The sequence below is a fragment of the Coregonus lavaretus genome, assembly GCF_964263955.1.
Source record: "Coregonus lavaretus genome assembly, contig: HAP1_SCAFFOLD_396, whole genome shotgun sequence".
Lineage (NCBI taxonomy): Eukaryota > Metazoa > Chordata > Actinopteri > Salmoniformes > Salmonidae > Coregonus > Coregonus lavaretus.
Window position 1 is genome coordinate 240444 of NW_028157602.1, and position 20189 is coordinate 260632.

A 20189-nucleotide genomic window follows, 5' to 3' on the forward strand; every position below is an offset into this window, starting at 1 on the left:
TGTTAGACTTCAGTGCGGCTTTTGACATTATCGATCATAGTCTGCTGCTGGAAAAACTTGTGTTATGGCTTTACACCCCCTGCTATATTGTGGATGAAGAGTTACCTGTCTAACAGAACACAGAGGGTGTTCTTTAATGGAAGCCTCTCCAACATAATCCAGGTAGAATCAGGAATTCCCCAGGGCAGCTGTTTAGGCCCCTTACTTTTTTTAATCTTTACTAACGACATGCCACTGGCTTTGAGTAAAGCCAGTGTGTCTATGTATGCGGATGACTCAACACTATACACGTCAGCTACCACAGCGAGTGAAATGACTGCAACACTTAACATAGAGCTGCAGGTAGTTTCAGAATGGGGTGGCAAGGAATAAGTTAGTCCTAAATAGAGAGATTGACTTCATCACTACTTGTTTTTGTAAGAAGTGTTGAAGAGCTGAATGCAACGAGCTGTCTCATTAAACTACTGGCACACAGCTCGGACACCCATGCATACCCCACAAGACATGCCACCAGAGGTCTCTTCACAGTCCCCAAGTCCAGAACAGACTATGGGAGGCGCACAGTACTACATAGAGCCATGACTAAATGGAACTCTATTCCACATCAGGTAACTGATGCAAGCAGTAGAATCAGATTTAAAAAAAACAGGTAAAAATACACCTTATGGAACAACGGGGACTGTGAAGAGACACACACACAGGTACAGACACACGCATACGCACACAAACGCTAGAACAAGCACTCTACACACACATACATTGTAATATTGTTGTATGGTGGTATTATACATTTTGTATTGTAGATATGTAGTGGTGTAATAATTTTAATTTTAGAAACACTTAAAATATATTGATAAAAGTTTCCTTGTCCTAGAGAGATTTTCATGGTTATAAAACGTCACACCAGGGTAAGCCTACACGAAACACAGCCCTTATTTTAAGTGTTTCTAAAATCCCGCAAGGTTTTATGGGTATTATGACTCATACTGTGGTAATCTATTATGGATATTTTTATTTTGTCAAATGGCAGTCAAGCGTCAATCATCATGTCACCAGCATAAGAAGCTCGATATTTATTGGAAAGGAGCATCAAGCTGGTTATAGTGATAGCAAGGGTGCAGTGATTTTTAACCAGAAGAAACCGCCTTTATAAATTCTACCAATTGCGAGACTCTAGGCTATAACAATGTGTATTTCTATGTCGCCCACACATTTTTACTGGCTGATAGAAGAGCTGTTGAGACACGCAGCAGGCCACTACGACTACGGATGTTGATCCTTGCAGTGGCAGCAGGTGACACACCGTCCGCAAAGGACATTTGGGTCCTCCTAAGTACACTTTCTGACCATGTCTTCAGTACACATTCAGGATGACAAGCTTCAACAAAATGTCATTTATTATCAAAAAAATTCTCCCATAATTCTACAGTCACAGACCAGAACTGGAAACCATGAAGATCAGCACAAACTCATTGGTACTAATGAAGACTATATTACAAGACGACTGATAGTCCAACCTGAAATCACAACACCTTCTCTCACGGACAGACTATGTAAATATATACTGAACAAAAATATAAACGCAACAAGATTTTACTAAATTAGTTCATAGAAGGAAATCAGTCAACTGAAATAAATTCATTAGGCCCTAATCTATGGATTTCACATGACTGGGCAGTGGTGCAGCCATGGATGGGCATAGGCCCACCCAATCAGAATGAGTTGTTTCCCCACAAAGGGCTTTATTACAGACAGAAATACTCCTCAGCCTCCCCCCCACCAATGATCCCAAAGGTGAAGAAGCCAGATGTGGAGGTCCTGGGCTGGTTACACGTGGTCTGCAGTTGGACATACTACCAAATCTCAAAAACAACATTGGAAGCAGTTTATGGTAGAGACATTAACATTACATTCTCTGGCAATATCTCTGGTGGACATTCCTGCAGTCAGCATGCCAATTGCATGCTCCCTCAAAACTTGAGACATCAGTAGCATTGTGTTGTGGACAAAACGGCACATTTTAAAGTGGCCTTTTATTGTCCCCAGCACAAGGTGCACATGTGTAATTATCATGCTGTTTAATCAGCTTCTTGATAATCCATCTACCTGACAGGTGTGGTCTATCTTGGCAAAGGAGAAATGCTCACTAACAGGGATAAACAAATTTGTGCACAAAATTTGATACAAATAAGCTTTTTGTGCGTATGGAAAATATAAGGGATTTTTTTATTTCAGCTCATGAAACCTGGGACCAACACTTTACATGTTGCGTTTATATTTTTGTTCAGTGTAAATGGTACAGTCATCAATTATGCAAGACTTTAGTTCTGGGTTAACCGAGATGAATCCACAACCATTGTAGGTCAACTTTCAAAACATGAATACAGCTCAACCATAAGATTACAAAAACACTTCATTTTTTGATAACACACAAGCTATGTTCCAAGATGAAAAAGTAGAAAAGTTGGTCATGAAGAAATATATAGGTTACATTCACACACGTCGTACATGAATCCAGACAAATTGTAACATTGATAAGAAATTGGGCTATTTTAGGACTTAGAATTCTTCCTTCTTCCAACAACAGGGTGACAAACATTTACAAGTATTTACACATCCAGACAGAAACTGTCCCAAATGGCACCCTATGGGCCCTGGTCAAAAGTAGTGCACTACGTAGGGTACAGGGTGCCATTTAGAACGCAGAGGGTAGTCTTTTTACTCCAGGCAACAGCAGATAGACAGATTTAGAACTGCTGCAGGATCAATTTCTTCTTCATGTCGTGAGAGAACTTGTTGGATCGGAACGCCTCGCTGTCATAGAATGCTGACAGGTTGTGAATGCTGATCTGTCTGGCCTGGGGAAGGAGAGAACAGAACAATTCAACTATACTGAACAAAAAAAAAAAAAAAAAAAACACGCAAAATGCACCAATTTCAAAGATTTTACCGAGTTACTGTTCATATGAGGAAATCAGTCAATTGAAATAAATTCATTTGGCCCTAATCTATGGATTTCACATGACTGTGAATACAGATATGCATCTGTTGGTCACAGATAAACAACCCCCCCCAAAAAGGGCCTCAATGGGTGTCAGGATCTCGTCACGATATTTTCAACCTCTCCCTGACCGAGTCTGTAATACCTACATGTTTCAAGCAGACCACCATAGCCCCTGTGCCCAAGGAAGCGAAGGTAACCTGCCTAAATGATTACTGCCCCTAGCACTCATGTCGGTATCCATGAAGTGCTTTGAAAGGCTGGTCATGGCTCACATAAACACCATCATCCCGGAAACCCTAGACCCACTCCAATTCGCATACCGCCCCAACAGATACACAGATGACGCAATCTTAAATCGCACTCCACACTGCCCTTTCCCACCTGGACTAGAGGAACACCTATGTGAGAATGCTGTTCATTGACTACAGCTCAGCGTTCGACACCATAGTGCCCTCAAAGCTAAGAACTCTGGGACTAAACACCTCCCTCTGAAACTGGATCCTGGACTTCCTGACGGGCCGCCCCCAGGTGGTAAGTGTAGGCAACAACACATCTGCCACGCTACTTCTCAACACTGGGGCCCCTCAGGGGTGCGTGCTTAGTCCCCTCCTGTACTCCCTGTTCACCCACGACTGTGTGGTCAAACACGACTCCAACACCATCATTAAGTTCGCTGACGACACAACAGTGGTAGGCCTGATCACCGATAACGATGAGACGGCCTATAGGGAGGAGGTCAGAGACCTGGCAGTGTGGTGCCAGGACAACAACCTCTCCCTCAATGTGAGCAAGACAAAGGAGCTGATCATGGATTACAGGAAAAGGCGGGCCGAACAGGCCCCCATTAACATTGACGGGGCTGTAGTGGAGCGGGTCGAGAGTTTCAAGTTCCTTGGTGTCCACATCACCAACAAACTATCATGGTCCAAACACACCAAGACAGTCGTGAAGAGGGCACGACAACACCTTTTCCCCCCTCAGGAGACTGAAAGGATATGGCATGGGTCCTCAGATCCTCAAAACGTTCTACAGCTGCACGATTGAGAGGATTCTGACCGGTTGCATCCCCGCCTGGTATAGCACCTGCTCGGCATCTGACCGTAAGGCGCTACAGAGGGTAACGCGTACGGCCCAGTACAACACTGGGGCAAAGCTTCCTGCCATCCAGGACCTATATACTAGGCGGTGTCAGGAAGGCCCAGAAATGTTTTTGTCAAATACTCCAGGTCATCCAAGTCATAGACTGTTCTCTCTGCTACCGCACAGCAAGCGGTACCGGAGCGCCAAGTCTAGGACCAAAAGGCTCCTTAACAGCTTCTACCCCCAAGCCATAAGACTGCTGAACAATTAATCAAATGGCCACCCGGACTATTTACATTGAGCCCCCCTCCATTTGTTTTTACACTGCTGCTACTCGCTGTTTATTATCTATGCAGTCACTTTACCCCTACCTACAAATTACCTCGACTAACCTGTACCGCCGCACATTGACTCGGTACCCTGTGTATATAGCCTCGTATTTGTTATTTTATTGTGTTACTTTTTATTTACTTTAGTCTATTTAGATAATATTTTCTCTATTTCTTGAACGGCATTGTTGGTTACGGGCTTGTAAGTAAGCATTTCACAGTAAGGTCTACCTGTTGTATTTCGGCACATGTGACAAACTCAATTTGATTTAATTTGAGGCTGAAATCGCTGCCAAAGGTGCTTCAACAAAGTACTGAGTAAAGGGTATGAATACCTTAGTAAATGTGATATTTCCAGGTTTATTATACATTTGCGAAAAAAAATTTGAAAAACTGTTTTAGCCTTGTCATTCTGGGGTACATTGTGTATAGATTGATGAGGGGAAAACAATGTAATCCTTTTTAGAACAAGGCTGTAACGTAACAAAATGTGGAAAAAGTCAAGGGGTCTGAATACCTTCAGAATGCACTGTACATGGGGGAAACTATTGAACTTCACAAAAGGTCCCAAATTATTTTTAATGCACTCAAGACATAGAATGTTGCATTTATATTTTTGTTCATTGTATATTTTACATTTACATTTTTTGTCATTTAGCAGACGCTCTTATCCAGAGCGACTTACAGGAGCAATTAGGGTTAAGTGCCTTGCTCAAGGGCACATCGACAGATTTTTCACCTAGTCAGCTCGGGGATTAGAACCAGCGACCTTTCGGTTACTGGCACAACGCTCTTAACCACTAAGCTACCTGCCGAAACATGATTATTCCCCAAGGGGAAGAACAGAAATAGAAAACAACTTCACACGATTGAGATTATGCCAACAGTTAGCATCTCGCTAGAGTGCAGATGAGGGAAAATCATCTCAGATTGAGATTATGCCAACGGTTAGCATCTCGCTAGAGTGCAGATGAGGGAAAACCATCTCAGATTGAGATTATGCCAACGGTTAGCATCTCGCTAGAGTGCAGATGAGGGAAAACCATCTCAGATTGAGATTATGCCAACGGTTAGCATCTCGCTAGAGTGCAGATGAGGGAAAACCATCTCAGATTGAGATTATGCCAACGGTTAGCATCTCGCTAGAGTGCAGATGAGGGAAAACCATCTCAGATTATTGAGATTGCACCATGGTTACCAGCTTGGTATAGTACATTAGAGGAAATTAAAAGGAAGACACCATTCATTGAGACACCACCATCATGACTAGCAGCTCATCATTACCTTGTCCACCAGGTCTTTCTCTGGGATCTCGATGGTGTCCTGCTGGGCTCCATATCGGTTCCTCTGATACGCCACCTGCTCTGACACCAGCTGCTTCAGGATGAACAGCAGCAACTCATTGTTGTCTTTTCTGAACGCCAGGTAACGGGCAAACGTCTAGAGAGAAGAGGAACCGAGGGATAAATGAGTTTCAGAATAAAAAGCAGCAGCTTGTCGTCTCGTCTGAACGCCAGGTAACGTCTAGAGGACCAGGAATCAGTGTTTCAGACATACTGTATTCACCTTGTTCTGACAGACAGTCCAATCCTAATTTAGTAATAGTGTATGACCACTAAGGGGAGACAAATCTATGTTGGGCTTTTTCACTCCTGCACAATCTTACCCTTTACAGAACTGTGTTTTCATCCATGCAAATGAACTAGAACACATATGACCCCTTTCCCATTGCAAAACGTTTTGCTACAGTTTGCTCTAGCGAACATCCCCGCCCACCTTCCGCATGCTCCTCATGACGCTGAACTTCTGCGTGTCGATGAAGCTCTCCAGCATGACTCTGATGGCCATGTTGACGTCATCCTCCACCACGTAGTCTCGGAGGTGCATCCTGGCGTGGGCCTCCGCCATGCGGATCATAGACTCGATGTGACGCACCGTGATGGGGATGCTGCCTGTCGCCTACACAGACACAACACATGAAGCTATTGAATCAATATTGACAGTACACAGTTTGGATATATGATGGGTCACGACGCCCCTCAAGCATTATACACACACAAAATCGACCCATGCCAGCTATGGACTTGCATTAGCTCCCCAGGCATTAGCTCAGCTAGCTTACAGTCTTATTGGAAGAGGGTTCGAATCACCGGTTGTAACACTCACCATGGACTCTTTGCGTAGGTCGCTGTAGATGCGAGCCACCTTATCCTGGTCCATCTGGTTGAGTTTGGGCCGGACCCTTTCCTTGGAGTACATGATGTATTTCCTCAGCAGCTCCTGGGGGATAGGAGGCACGTCTGTGGTGTTGGGCAGAACCACCTCCTCCAAGCCAGCCATGCCACCCTCCTTGTTGCTGGGATGGTGCTTGATGTGGCTGCCCACCACGAAACGAGCCAGCATCTCATCCTATAATGGTGGACAAAGACAAGTGCCTATTCATTCAGCCAACTAACAAAACATCCGGTCATGTCATTACAGGGATGAGGTAACAAACGTGAACAATTTGAATAATAGAAATCTGAGAAGTTGGCCAATAGTCTTTACCTGCACTGGGTCCACAGTATCTCTGACCACACACAGGACGTCAAAACGAGACACGATGGGCTCAGTCAGATCCACGTTCTCAGAGAAGGTCAGAGACGGGTCGTAGCGACCACCAATAGGGTTGGCAGCAGCGATGATAGTGCAGCGTGCCTGGAGCGAGGTGACGATGCCAGCCTTGGAGATGGAGATGCTCTGCTGTTCCATGGCCTCGTGGATACTGGTCCTGTCTGCGTCGTTCATCTGGAGAGGAGAGACATGTTGAGCACTGCAGTCCACAGGAGTGTCATGGCCAGGAAACACTCTAGACTTCTTATTCCATGTTATTGTTAGGAGCTTTTCCTGCCATGACCTGACCAGAAAATACTCCTGGCCCTGCACGAGGCACTGACATTTTTTTTAAACAAACAAATTCTTTACTTTGAATGTTGCTGGGAATATACTATACTTAAGTCTCCCTAGTCTAACCCACATCCTCAAACCCTTTCCCCCACACCTTCACAAGCCCTTTACCCCACACCTTCAAAGTCGATGACACAGACCCCTCTGTCCGCTAACACCAGGGCTCCAGCCTCTAGAGTCCACTCCCTTAGTCTAACTAACCCAAATCCCTTTCTCCCTCTCACCTTATCAAACTCGTCGATAAGACAGACCCCTCTGTCCGCTAACACCAGAGCTCCAGCCTCCAGGGTCCACTCCCTGGTGACCGGGTGTCTCTGTACGTAGGCGGTCAGGCCCACAGCGGAAGCTCCCTGGCCTGTGGTGAACACCGCTCTGCTGGCCACCTTCTCCACGTACTTCAGGAACTGGGACTTGGCCGTACCAGGGTCACCGCACAGGAGCACGTTGAGGTCACCACGCACCTTGTGCTTCCCACCTGGAGAAGAGAGGGTAAGAGGAAGGATAGAGGATATATCATAACCGAGGATTGAGTAGCCAACCAGGGTGGCCCTCATCCAAGAGAGCTACTGGAAATGCAGGTTTTTGCTCCAGCCCTGATCAAAACAACCAACTCTGTTTGAAGGAAGGTTGTTCTCCAGAAGGAAGGCTGGCTACCGCTGATGTTGAATGGTCCACCAACCTGGGTTCTTGGGCTCTCCACCAAACAGAGCCAGAGCCAAGCCTCTCTTGATGTCTTCATGGCCGTAGATAGAGGGGCCTATACTGGCAAAGATCTGCAGAGACAGGAGACAGAGCAGGGGATGAATAGGGTATACCAGTAGGCATGATATGACGAAAGAAAACACGACCAGAAAGGAGTTACTAAAAGCCCATCCATCTACGGATATTGACAATTAACATTTGCTATATACACTGACCAGGGGAAAGCTATGATCCCTTAGTGATGTCATCTGTTAAATCCACTTCAATCAGTGTAGATGAAGGGGAGGAGACAGGTTAAAGAAGGATTTTTAAGTCTTGAGACAATTGAGACATGGATTGAGTATGTGTGCCATTCAGAGGGTGAATGGGCAAGACAAAATATTTAAGTGCCTTTGAACGGGGTATGGTAGTAGGTGCCAGGCACTCCGGTTTGTGACAAGAGCTGCAACACTGCAGGGGTTTTCACGCTCAACAGTTTCCCGTGTGTATCAAGAATGGTCCACCACCCAAAGGACATCCAGCCAACTTCACACAACTGTGGGAAGCATTGGCGTCAACATGGGCCAGCATCCCTGTGGAACGCTTTCACGCACCTTGTAGAGTCCATGCCCCGATAAACTGAGGCTGTTCAGACGGCAAAAGGAGGGGGGTGCAATTTAATATTAGGAAGGTGTTCCTAATGTTTTGTGCACTCACTGTATATTGTGCTGCAAGCCATTAATAATGGTTTCCACAGTATGTCAATGGCCTTGTATCTGTTGCTATTAAATAAACCATACATAAATAAGAGGGAAGACTTGTGACTACAGGGTCCTCCTTGTTAAGTTCATGTATCCCTATATTTCTGTTATTACGGTGTAGGGGTCTCACTGTAGATGGATCTGGCCTGAGACTAGGTACTGTGGTAATACGGTGAGGTAAACGTTGTTCAACTGGAACCTAGTCGTTGTGTCATTTTGAGTTAACACTCCTAACTCAGCCTGTCTCTGTTGGGCTCGTGGTCTGACATCGTCCCAGCAGAGTCCCTCCTAACTCAGCCTGTCTCTGTTGGGCTCGTGGTCTGACATCGTCCCAGCAGAGTCCCTCCTAACTCAGCCTGTCTCTGTTGGGCTCGTGGTCTGACATCGTCCCAGCAGAGTCCCTCCTAACTCAGCCTGTCTCTGTTGGGCTCGTGGTCTGACATCGTCCCAGCAGAGTCCCTCCTAACTCAGCCTGTCTCTGTTGGGCTCGTGGTCTGACATCGTCCCAGCAGAGTCCCTCCTAACTCAGCCTGTCTCTGTTGGGCTCGTGGTCTGACATCGTACCAGCAGAGTCCCTCCTAACTCAGCCTGTCTCTGTTGGGCTCGTGGTCTGACATCGTACCAGCAGAGTCCCTCCTAACTCAGCCTGTCTCTGTTGGGCTCGTGGTCTGACATCGTCCCAGCAGAGTCCCTGCTAACTCAGCCTGTCTCTGTTGGGCTCGTGGTCTGACATCGTCCCAGCAGAGTCCCTCCTAACTCAGCCTGTCTCTGTTGGGCTCGTGGTCTGACATCGTCCCAGCAGAGTCCCTGCTAACTCAGCCTGTCTCTGTTGGGCTCGTGGTCTGACATCGTCCCAGCAGAGTCCCTCCTAACTCAGCCTGTCTCTGTTGGGCTCGTGGTCTGACATCGTCCCAGCAGAGTCCCTCCTAACTCAGCCTGTCTCTGTTGGGCTCGTGGTCTGACATCGTCCCAGCAGAGTCCCTGCTAACTCAGCCTGTCTCTGTTGGGCTCGTGGTCTGACATCGTCCCAGCAGAGTCCCTGCTAACTCAGCCTGTCTCTGTTGGGCTCGTGGTCTGACATCGTCCCAGCAGAGTCCCTGCTAACTCAGCCTGTCTCTGTTGGGCTCGTGGTCTGACATCGTCCCAGCAGAGTCCCTGCTAACTCAGCCTGTCTCTGTTGGGCTCGTGGTCTGACATCGTACCAGCAGAGTCCCTCCTAACTCAGCCTGTCTCTGTTGGGCTCGTGGTCTGACATCGTCCCAGCAGAGTCCCTCCTAACTCAGCCTGTCTCTGTTGGGCTCGTGGTCTGACATCGTCCCAGCAGAGTCCCTCCTAACTCAGCCTGTCTCTGTTGGGCTCGTGGTCTGACATCGTCCCAGCAGAGTCCCTCCTAACTCAGCCTGTCTCTGTTGGGCTCGTGGTCTGACATCGTCCCAGCAGAGTCCCTCCTAACTCAGCCTGTCTCTGTTGGGCTCGTGGTCTGACATCGTCCCAGCAGAGTCCCTCCTAACTCAGCCTGTCTCTGTTGGGCTCGTGGTCTGACATCGTCCCAGCAGAGTCCCTCCTAACTCAGCCTGTCTCTGTTGGGCTCGTGGTCTGACATCGTCCCAGCAGAGTCCCTCCTAACTCAGCCTGTCTCTGTTGGGCTCGTGGTCTGACATCGTACCAGCAGAGTCCCTCCTAACTCAGCCTGTCTCTGTTGGGCTCGTGGTCTGACATCGTACCAGCAGAGTCCCTCCTAACTCAGCCTGTCTCTGTTGGGCTCGTGGTCTGACATCGTACCAGCAGAGTCCCTCCTAACTCAGCCTGTCTCTGTTGGGCTCGTGGTCTGACATCGTACCAGCAGAGTCCCTCCTAACTCAGCCTGTCTCTGTTGGGCTCGTGGTCTGACATCGTCCCAGCAGAGTCCCTCCTAACTCAGCCTGTCTCTGTTGGGCTCGTGGTCTGACATCGTCCCAGCAGAGTCCCTCCTAACTCAGCCTGTCTCTGTTGGGCTCGTGGTCTGACATCGTACCAGCAGAGTCCCTCCTAACTCAGCCTGTCTCTGTTGGGCTCGTGGTCTGACATCGTCCCAGCAGAGTCCCTCCTAACTCAGCCTGTCTCTGTTGGGCTCGTGGTCTGACATCGTCCCAGCAGAGTCCCTCCTAACTCAGCCTGTCTCTGTTGGGCTCGTGGTCTGACATCGTCCCAGCAGAGTCCCTCCTAACTCAGCCTGTCTCTGTTGGGCTCGTGGTCTGACATCGTCCCAGCAGAGTCCCTCCTAACTCAGCCTGTCTCTGTTGGGCTCGTGGTCTGACATCGTACCAGCAGAGTCCCTCCTAACTCAGCCTGTCTCTGTTGGGCTCGTGGTCTGACATCGTCCCAGCAGAGTCCCTCCTAACTCAGCCTCTCTCTGTTGGGCTCGTGGTCTGACATCGTACCAGCAGAGTCCCTCCTAACTCAGCCTGTCTCTGTTGGGCTTGTGGTCTGACATCGTCCCAGCAGAGTCCCTCCTAACTCAGCCTGTCTCAGATGTGCTCACGTTCTGACATTTTACCAGTAGGTGCTACCAACTTACCCTCTCTCCGATGCGCTCGTCCTTGGACAGCGCCACGATGGCCTTGATGTCCTCGTCAGTGAGCTCAGCCACGGCCACTTTGTTGTCTCTACAAGCGATATGATTGGCCATGATGACCGTAGCGAATACTGGGAAGCCGTTGGCCATGTTCAGAGAACCGTCATAGTTGTTGTTGTAGATCCCAGTCAGTTCCTGGAGGAAAATAGTTATTTATTACCTTCATTTAACCAGTCAACATTGTGACATTGTCTTTTACAATAATATGATCTAGAATGTTAACTGGGATAAGAAAACAAAACAAGTTAAAAAACACGGATGTTCAGAACGGGCTACTAAAATCATACTTGATGCAATGACATTTGTCTTTCGTCTCCCAACCCTGTACATCACACTAGCAGATAATGTTACAGTGCCCTACAGTGTTGAGAATTAGAGAGGTCAGTTCTGTTAGGAGTCAGACTCACTATTTCGTCTCCAGGTTTGCATTGGTCCACCAGGTCAGCCAACAGGATGGCATCTTTGGAGCGTGGGAGGCGGCCAGCGGCGATCTTCCCGGGGCTCTCCTGGATGGTGATTCGCTGGTAGTTCTGGTACACAGTCTGACAAAAAAAAGAAGAAAATAAAAAAATCTGTCTTATTTATTTTTTCCAATGCCTAGTCTTCATCTGTTAGCCAGCCCCTCACTCAGCCTTCACACACTGGTGAAGAATTAGCAATTAGCCCTGAGATTAGTGAGCCCAACTGTCGATCTCGGACCTTCAAAATATCCTCTTGGTCTAATGGTTAAGACGTTGAGTTGGCAAGCGTGAGACCCAGGTTTGATTCCCAACATTTAACCATTTGGTCCCTGGACTGATTGGTCCAGTGAATCACCTCCATGTTGATGACTGAGGGACTGGCTTCACTTCCTGGTTCCAACCTTATTAGATACTCTATTTTTATTGGTCTACTCATGTTTCTAACCCTTTTTAAGAGTATTTCTATTGGTCGACTGACTCACCAACTCCATATTAATGTCAAAGGGGCCGAAAGACTGGCACTCAGGGCAGGACCCTGGCTTCACTTCCTGGTTCTGGGACTGGAAGAAGGGCCCCATGATGAAGTTACACTTGTTACAGTTGTACTTGACCATGCCCAGCTGGGGTAGAACACCTGTACAGCAGGTCACCACTCCACTGGTACGGATCAACTGGTTCAGGTGGAGTTGTCTGAAGACGAGAACAGGAAAATAAAGGAACATGTATTGGAAAGAGGCAAAGCAATCATATTAGTCCTATAGAGAGTGATGCCTGTGTGCATGGGAGTTCCCTTCACTCTACTGCTCCATCCCTGTTACAACTGTAGGACATTAGCCTCTCGCCCTGCTGTTGTTGCAAAAGTTGGCCAGATCTACTAAAATGTGTATCGCCGAGTCTACTTTTAAAATCATTGAAGACATGTGATCATCATTTCCTGTCAGTATTTACCTGAGGGATCTCAGCTCCTCGACCAGGGGCAGGTTGCAGATCCTGACGTGGATCTCGTGGGCGATGCGGTCGTATTTGGGGTACATGGTCAGGACCACCTCCTTGGCTGCCTCGTCAAATATCTTCAGCATCTCAGTAGGCGCCTCAGGCAGGAAGTAGGCCAGGACATGCTCCCTGGCTGCTAGGTCCTCGTAGTTCACCACCAGACTCTCTTTGTTCTCTGGATGGGGTTGGTTCAAATACATCAGTAATGTAGTCTTCAAGACTGTGAACCTTTAGACATAGTCAAGGTCAACCCATTTCAAGATTCAGTTAAGAGTAAAGCCAGGTGCAGAATCCCTAATGTAGTAGTTATCTTATCGTTTGTTCTCCAACCTCTTTTTAAATAGTGAGCCAACGTGTTTTCAGCACTTCCCGGACTGATCAAAACTAGTTCTCATGGCTCTCTCGTCTCTCTGCAGCAGATGTATAGTGAGCAATGTTAGGAATATCAAACCGCAATATCGAGTCGCAATACATATCGTATCAGCATCTACGTATCGTGAGGTCCCTGGCAATTCCCAGCACTACTATAGATGCAAGGTGATTTGTAAATTTTCAGTGATTCTCTGCAGTCCGACTCAATCTCAATCATGTGACTTCAGAACAGACCTAACAACAAAGTGCCATATGCGTGATCTTCAAATACACTACGACCAAAAGTATGTGGACGCCTGCTCGTCGAACATCTCATTCCAAAATCATTGGCATTAATATGGAGTTGGTTCCCCCCCTTTACTGCTATAAAAGCCTCCACTCTTCTGGGAAGGCTTTCCACTAGGTGTCGGAACATTGCTTCCATTCAGCCACAAGAGCATTCGTGAGGTCGGGCACTGATGTTGAGCGATTAGGCCTGGCTCGCAGTCGGCGTTCCAATTCATCCCAAAGGTGTTCGATGGGGTTGAGGTCAGGGCTCTGTGCAGGCCGGTCAAGTTCTTTCACACCCATCTCGACAAACCATTTTTGTATGGACCTCGCTTTGTGCACAGGGGCATTGTCATGCTGAAACAGGAAAGGGCCTTCCCCAAACTGTTGCCACAAAGTTGGAAGCACAGAATCTTCTAGAATGTTATTGTATTTCCCTTCACTGGAACTAAGGGGCCTAGCCCGAACCATAAAAAACAGACCAAGACCATTATTCCTCCTCAACCAAACTTTACAGTTGGCACTATGCATTTGGGCAGGTAGCGTTCTCCTGCCATCCGCCAAACCCAGATTCGTCCGTCAGACTGCCAGATGGTGAAGCGTGATTCATCACTCCAGAGAACGCGTTTCCACTGCTCCAGAGTCTAATGGCGGTGAGCTTTACACCACTCCAGCCATTGCACATGGTGATCTTAGGCTTGTGTGCGGCTGCTTGTCCATGGAAACCCATTTCATGAAGCTCCCGACGAACCATTCTTGTGCCGACGTTGCCTCCAGAGGCAGTTTGGAACTCAGTAGTGAGTGTTGCAAGCAAGGACAGATGATTTTTACACGCTACGCGCTTCAGCACTCAACAGTTCCGTTCTGTGAGCTTGTGTGGACTACCACTTTGCGGCTGAGCCGTTGTTGCTCCTAGACGTTTCCACTTCACAATAACAGCACTTACAGATGACCGGGGGCAGCTCTAGCAGGGAAGAGATTTGACTAACTGACTTGTTGGAAAGGTGGCATCCTATGATGGTGCCACGTTGAAAGTCACTAAGCTCTTCAGTACGGCCCATTCTACTGCCATTGTTTGTCTATGGAGATTGCAGGGCTGTGTGCTCAATTTTATACACCGGTCAGCAACGGGTGTGACTGAAATAGCCCAATCCACTAATTTGAAGAGGTGTCCACATACTTTTGTATATATAGTGTACCTTTGCACATGTCGCTGATCTTCTCCTTGAAGACGTTGTGCCCGTTCTCATCTACGTGGGTGCGCAGGAAGTTCTTGAAGCGGTGGTAGATCTCCAGACGTGGCGCGGCCATGACCACCCACTCCCTGACAGAGTGGCCCTGCAAGCAATCCAGCCATCAATACATCCATCCACCAATTAATCAATCCATCAACCAACCAATGAATTCATCCATCCATTGTTTGTATAGCACATGTTGTACAAGGTAAAAATACAATGCGCTTCACAGTTGAATAAATCAATAATATGAATAAATATTTGATTATTACCTTCATGTCCTCCAGGTTCTCGATGCTCTCGATCATCTCCTCGTCTTCTGCCCCAGTGCCCTCTGCAGCCCGCTCCGCCAGGCGACGCCTCCGGGCTGGGCGCTCTTCATCCTCATCCTCACTGTCTGTTAGGAGGAAGAGGAAGGTGATGAGGAGGTGGAGAGTTGAAAGGTGATGAGGAGTTTCTTAAGTTGACCATTGAGTGTCGTTTCAATCCCCCAGTCTAAGATTAGAACAACTAATCTTATGGTCAGAAAATATATAACAGACTATGAAAAAGAGAAGTCCTCACCATACAGCAGTCCTCTCCTCAGCCTGCCTCCCTGCTCCCTGTCTCTCCTCCTCATGGCGTCCTCGGCAGCAGCCCTGGCTCCAGGAGACAGCTCTGACAGCTCCTCATCAAGATCCAGACCCTCCACCTCATACCTGTCCAGCTCAGGGATGGCTCGATAGTCTCTGCATGGGAAGAGGGAGAACGTATAAGCAAATATGATTGTATAAACCTATACAATTTGTGGTATAAGTCCTTAGTAAACATGCTATAACATAGTTATAACCTGAAAACACTACATGTAAAGCACTATAGTATAAGACTACAGGGACTGAACACCTCCTGCGCTCCTCTCCCTTGCTCACCTCTCCATTGCATCTCCAATCAGTTCCTCCCCGTCTCCCTCCTCCTCCTCCTCCCCAGGCAGAGGTCCTTCACCCAGGAGCCCCTCCGACTCATCCTCGAAGGGGGGAAGGTCTCTCCCAGGGCTGGAGGTCAGGTCCCCCCGCCTGGAGCCTCTGCTGGGGCTGGTTGCCATGTGATATGACTCAGATGAATCCTGACAATGGAAAAAAAAAACGTCAGTCAAATCAGATGTATTTTGCATGTTACATTTGCATTTGATATATTCTAGAGTCCATCTATTGTCTTAACACATATAGTTTAGTGCTAGATAGCTTGCTAGCTAAGACTAATATGCCTATTCCTTAAACATGGTTAACAAAGGCTCAAACTGTGGTAAACAGAGTTTACTAGCCGGCTAGCTAACGTTAACTACGTAAGTCATTTATTGATACATTAACATTTTAGTCATTTAGCAGACGTTTTTATCCAGAGCGATTTATAGGAGCAATTAGGGTTAAGTGCCTTGCCCAAGGGCACACGTCAGATTTTTCACCTAGTCGGCTCCGGGATTCGAACCAGCGATATTTCGGTTACTGGCCCAACGCTCTTAGCAGCCAACTTTCATAGTGACAATGGGGTGCCAATGACATGCAAATATGTGCCTAACTATGATGGCTGACAAACTGGCAATCTCTAGCTAGCTAACAATAGAACCCATGCAGATCAAATGTTTTGCGTAACTTAGTTAGCCAACTACATGGCGAGGAACACTTAGTTACCTATATAATATAAACGATTAACTACAGATTTTAGATCAGTTTGATGTCTAACTAGCTAGCGAACTAATGAACATTAATCAAATTATGGATGTAATGTTAACCAGCACATGATTTGTCTGTCCCAGATAACGTGGGTCGATTCCTGACACTTTCTTTCTCAACTTTGACTGGCGAACAAAAGACATCACGATCAACAGAAATTCTCGGCTAATTTATCAAGGAACATACACAACTATTCAATTCAATGGGCTTTATTGGCATGGGAAACATAGGTTTACATTGCCAAAGCAAGTGAAATAGATAAACGTGAAATAAACAATCAAAAACAACAATCACCTATCTGTCAAATAAGAAATATGTTGAAACATCATATGTGAATATATTGTTGATTTTGACAATAATCACTCACCGCCATTATTTCGTGCTTGCTTCTCTATTGCTTCCACGCAAATGTTTTTTTTACATTTGTTTTACCACACTTACTTTTCGCGCGAAATCGTCACGTGATATAGAAAGCGCGCGAAATGTCATGAATATGTAATATTAGAACCAAAGAGCAGCATTATGATTGGTCGGAGTACTCTGTGAAAGGCCAATCTAATGTAATGCCGGATGTACCTTTGGATACACTCGATTTGTTTCACCCAGCAAGCCGGGTAACTGATTTTCAGTTGTTTTACTGAAGACGTGAGAAATAGAATTGTGCCGTGTTCTCACATATTGACCATATTTTCTTTATGAAATACACATGACATATTACGCTAATTTTTACTGTACATGAGAAATTATTTTTGCAATAATGTATAGAACAATCTACATTAAAAACATGACTAAATATTTGACAATGTATAATAGATAGTACTCTAATTCAAATATTTTACAATGTATTACATTTGATTTTCATATAGATACAGCACTCTAATTATTTTTATTTTAAGTAATTGATTTCACATCAGTGCATGGTTCATTTTGCCTGTAGTAAAAACATGAACAGCAATCACAATATTAATTTGTAATCATTTCATTGTAAATCAAGATGGACCTTGTAAGATTAATATCACTCTCTTACAGTACATAACATTAGTTAAACACCTCTAAAGAGGATATACAGTGCAGGAACAGTGACAGCAAGCGCACCGTATGCCAGAACAGTGTTGTACATGGTAGTCTGGCCTATTGAGGCTTCAAGTCTTTTCTCCGTCTGGTCAAGACCTTGCATAACGCTCTTAGTGTCGCAAACAAACATCTGTGAATCTTGCTGACTTATAACTACTGACTGCTTTTCTTCCCTATGATAAGTCTCAATCAAATTTTGAACAGCCAGAAGTTCCAATTCCACCTTCCCAACACTCTGTTCAAGCTGTCCTAGCTGTGGCTGGATGCCTTCTAGAAGACTCTGTGCTTTCTGACTATAGAGCAATATCTCTTTCAGAACTGTCTCGGAGGCACTCGGAGAAGGCTGGGGTGGAGGTGGAACCACGATGTGTTCCGGAACCGGAACAGGAGCTGCCACTGGCTTCTTCACATCCTCCTTCTCAGCCACCACCTGAGCTGCTCTATGCTGAAGTGTCACCCTCAGGGTGTCTATAAGGCCTCTCAGCTCCTGTTGTTGTGTCTTATGCATACCGGCCTGGACTTTTATAGCCTCCTGTAGACTAACAGGTCCTTTCTGAGCCTCCAGTAGCAAGGTCTTCAGCTCCTGTAGGCGTACTCTGTTGATATAGGTTGACCCCATGACCCCTATCAAAGCTCCGAGCACTGAGCCTATCACGGACCAGTTCTTTGTGCGCTCCGCCCGAGTCCGCTCTTTTTCGTGGCTCGCACGCACACCAGCTGAGAATAAGGCAAACTTCTCTCGTTCTGCACTCTCTGCGTTCTCGTAGGCTGTCCGCAGGCGACGCTCCTCCTACAAAAATTGTAAAAATGTTTTATTTTCTTTATAAAAACGTGTACAACAAGTGCATAACTAAAGTCCCCCAGTGTGAGTCTCTTCAACTCAAGCACAACAAAACTGCTTTGCAGCTGAGACTGTGTGTGTGTGTTTTCATGGGATTGGGCAATGTGACAGCAAAAATATACATTCCTATTCAACAATCGATCGTAAATCTGATTATGTCTCTTGACAGTATTACCTGCAGCAGCTTGTGCTCCAGCGTGGCCAGCTCCAGGTAGTGGGCCTCCTCTCGTGAGACCCGATCCAGTCGGTCTCTCACCTCCTTCAGCCTAACCTGTAGGGCCTCCAGGCTGCCATGGGCCTCACGCACCATCCCTCTGGCCACCATGAAGGCCCTCTCTGCCTAAATATACAGATGATTAGAAGTTTAGGGAAAGTATATGATCTGACCAGGAAAACCTCTGAGGCCTTAAGTTATAAGCTATGGGTCTTGAGCTGTTCAGATTACAAGTTTAGGAAACTGTGATGAATAGAGATGGGAGTTTTTCCTGACCACCTGACCTGAGCAGGAAGAACTCTGGGCACTAGTTATAGGCCTCCAGATATAACCTATAGACAGGACCCAGAGTTTTCCCCTTGTTAGGTATGTGGTCAGGAAAAACTAAGACTCAAGTGACACAACCTCCTGTTTCGTATGCCTGACTTGCCTTCTATACTGACTTACCTCTGTGACTTGAGACTGAGCATCTCGGACTTCATTCAGGCCGACAAACTCCTCGTACCTCTCCCACCAGTAGTTAACTGTGTTTGAGGCAGTGGTCATAGACTTCTGCCCCCACTGTGACGCTGTGCTCACAGATTTCTGTCCCCACTGCTTCCCCAAGTCAGTCAGATTCTGTATTGTAGCCACGGCACGCTCTTGAATAGGAACAACAGGTTTGTCTGCTATGTCATCTTTTGGACGTGATGGCGGATGTTGTTGTGTGCTGTAGGTCCTGCTGAAATACACTGTCCCTCTAACCGTTCCAGTGATGTTGAAACGGTAGAGACATGATGTTCCATGGCACCATGGTATGAGCTGTTTACCTCTGTACCTCATTGACAAGTCAGTGGTTTATATTCACTATGCTGCTAAAGCACAAGACATTGGAGCTGCCACCTGTAAAAAACAAAAACAGTACAGTCAAAGCCTGTATCAAAGTACATCGGCTGTTGAGGTATCAATTAATGTTTATCAATGTTTTATATTGTTTCGACATAGCTATAAAAAATGATATAATAACTGTAGCACAGTTCAGTTCGCTAGATCTTCCAAAACGCCACTGTCTTGGTTACTGTACTTTGTATCCCTCAGGCATTTCCTGTATCCTTGTATCACCCCTGCTTCGGATATGCTGACCTATCTGGAGGATAATATCTACATTTCTGCAACACTGCAGAAGCTCGGTTGACCTCTACAATGCTGATGTTTATGCAATTCATTGAAAATCTATGGCCATTTTGAATGTCATCCATGACGCAGTGGCTGAGACTCCCAATGAATTACCATAGATAGCGGCCTAGCTAGCTAGCATAGCTACCTAGCTAGCTAGCATAGCTAGATGGCTTGTTAGCATAACTATCTAGCTAGCTAGCAGCTGACAGTTTTCAAACTTGCTTTAGGCAACCCAAGGCTAAATACACATCATGTTCTAGTCCTGGCTATTGATCTCTGATTTGTTTTTGTACCCAATAAGTATAATCACGTACCGGTTGTCTTCAAGTATTAAGCAAATTATCAGCTGGCTACAGAACGTACATAGCAATTCTATCATACATTTCTTATGATCAGGCACATCACAGACATCCTGCATCCGGTTTAGAGTGGAAGTAAGGTCCTAACAGC

The 20189-nt window shown here is 46.4% G+C and overlaps 2 protein-coding genes across 3 annotated transcripts; both read right to left on the bottom strand.

The window, feature by feature from the left end:
- Nucleotides 1-1381: 1381 nt before the first annotated feature.
- Nucleotides 1382-16887, bottom strand: LOC311125184 (DNA replication licensing factor mcm2). Its single transcript, XM_084199237.1, has 16 exons — nt 16820-16887; nt 15652-15845; nt 15308-15471; nt 15016-15140; nt 14708-14846; nt 12825-13044; nt 12359-12566; nt 11823-11957; nt 11359-11550; nt 8039-8132; nt 7584-7834; nt 6961-7200; nt 6580-6822; nt 6190-6372; nt 5698-5853; nt 1382-2858 (listed from the first exon to the last, which is right to left on the bottom strand). Exons 1-16 carry the CDS (start codon nt 16823-16825, stop codon nt 2748-2750), a joined length of 2661 nt encoding a protein of 886 aa, XP_084055363.1. The 5' UTR covers nt 16826-16887; the 3' UTR covers nt 1382-2747.
- On the bottom strand, nt 16646-20144 carry LOC311125185 (mitochondrial potassium channel-like). Of its 2 annotated transcripts, none has more exons than XM_084199239.1 (4): nt 20054-20144; nt 19029-19463; nt 18543-18707; nt 16646-18316 (listed from the first exon to the last, which is right to left on the bottom strand). In XM_084199239.1, the coding sequence occupies exons 2-4, from the start codon at nt 19401-19403 to the stop codon at nt 17495-17497; spliced, it is 1362 nt and encodes a 453-aa protein (XP_084055365.1). In that variant the 5' UTR covers nt 19404-19463; nt 20054-20144; the 3' UTR covers nt 16646-17494. The 2 variants fall into 2 exon arrangements, with proteins under 2 accessions (XP_084055365.1, XP_084055364.1); XM_084199238.1 differs by lacking the exon at nt 20054-20144 and adding an exon at nt 19645-19713.
- Nucleotides 20145-20189: the final 45 nt, after the last annotated feature.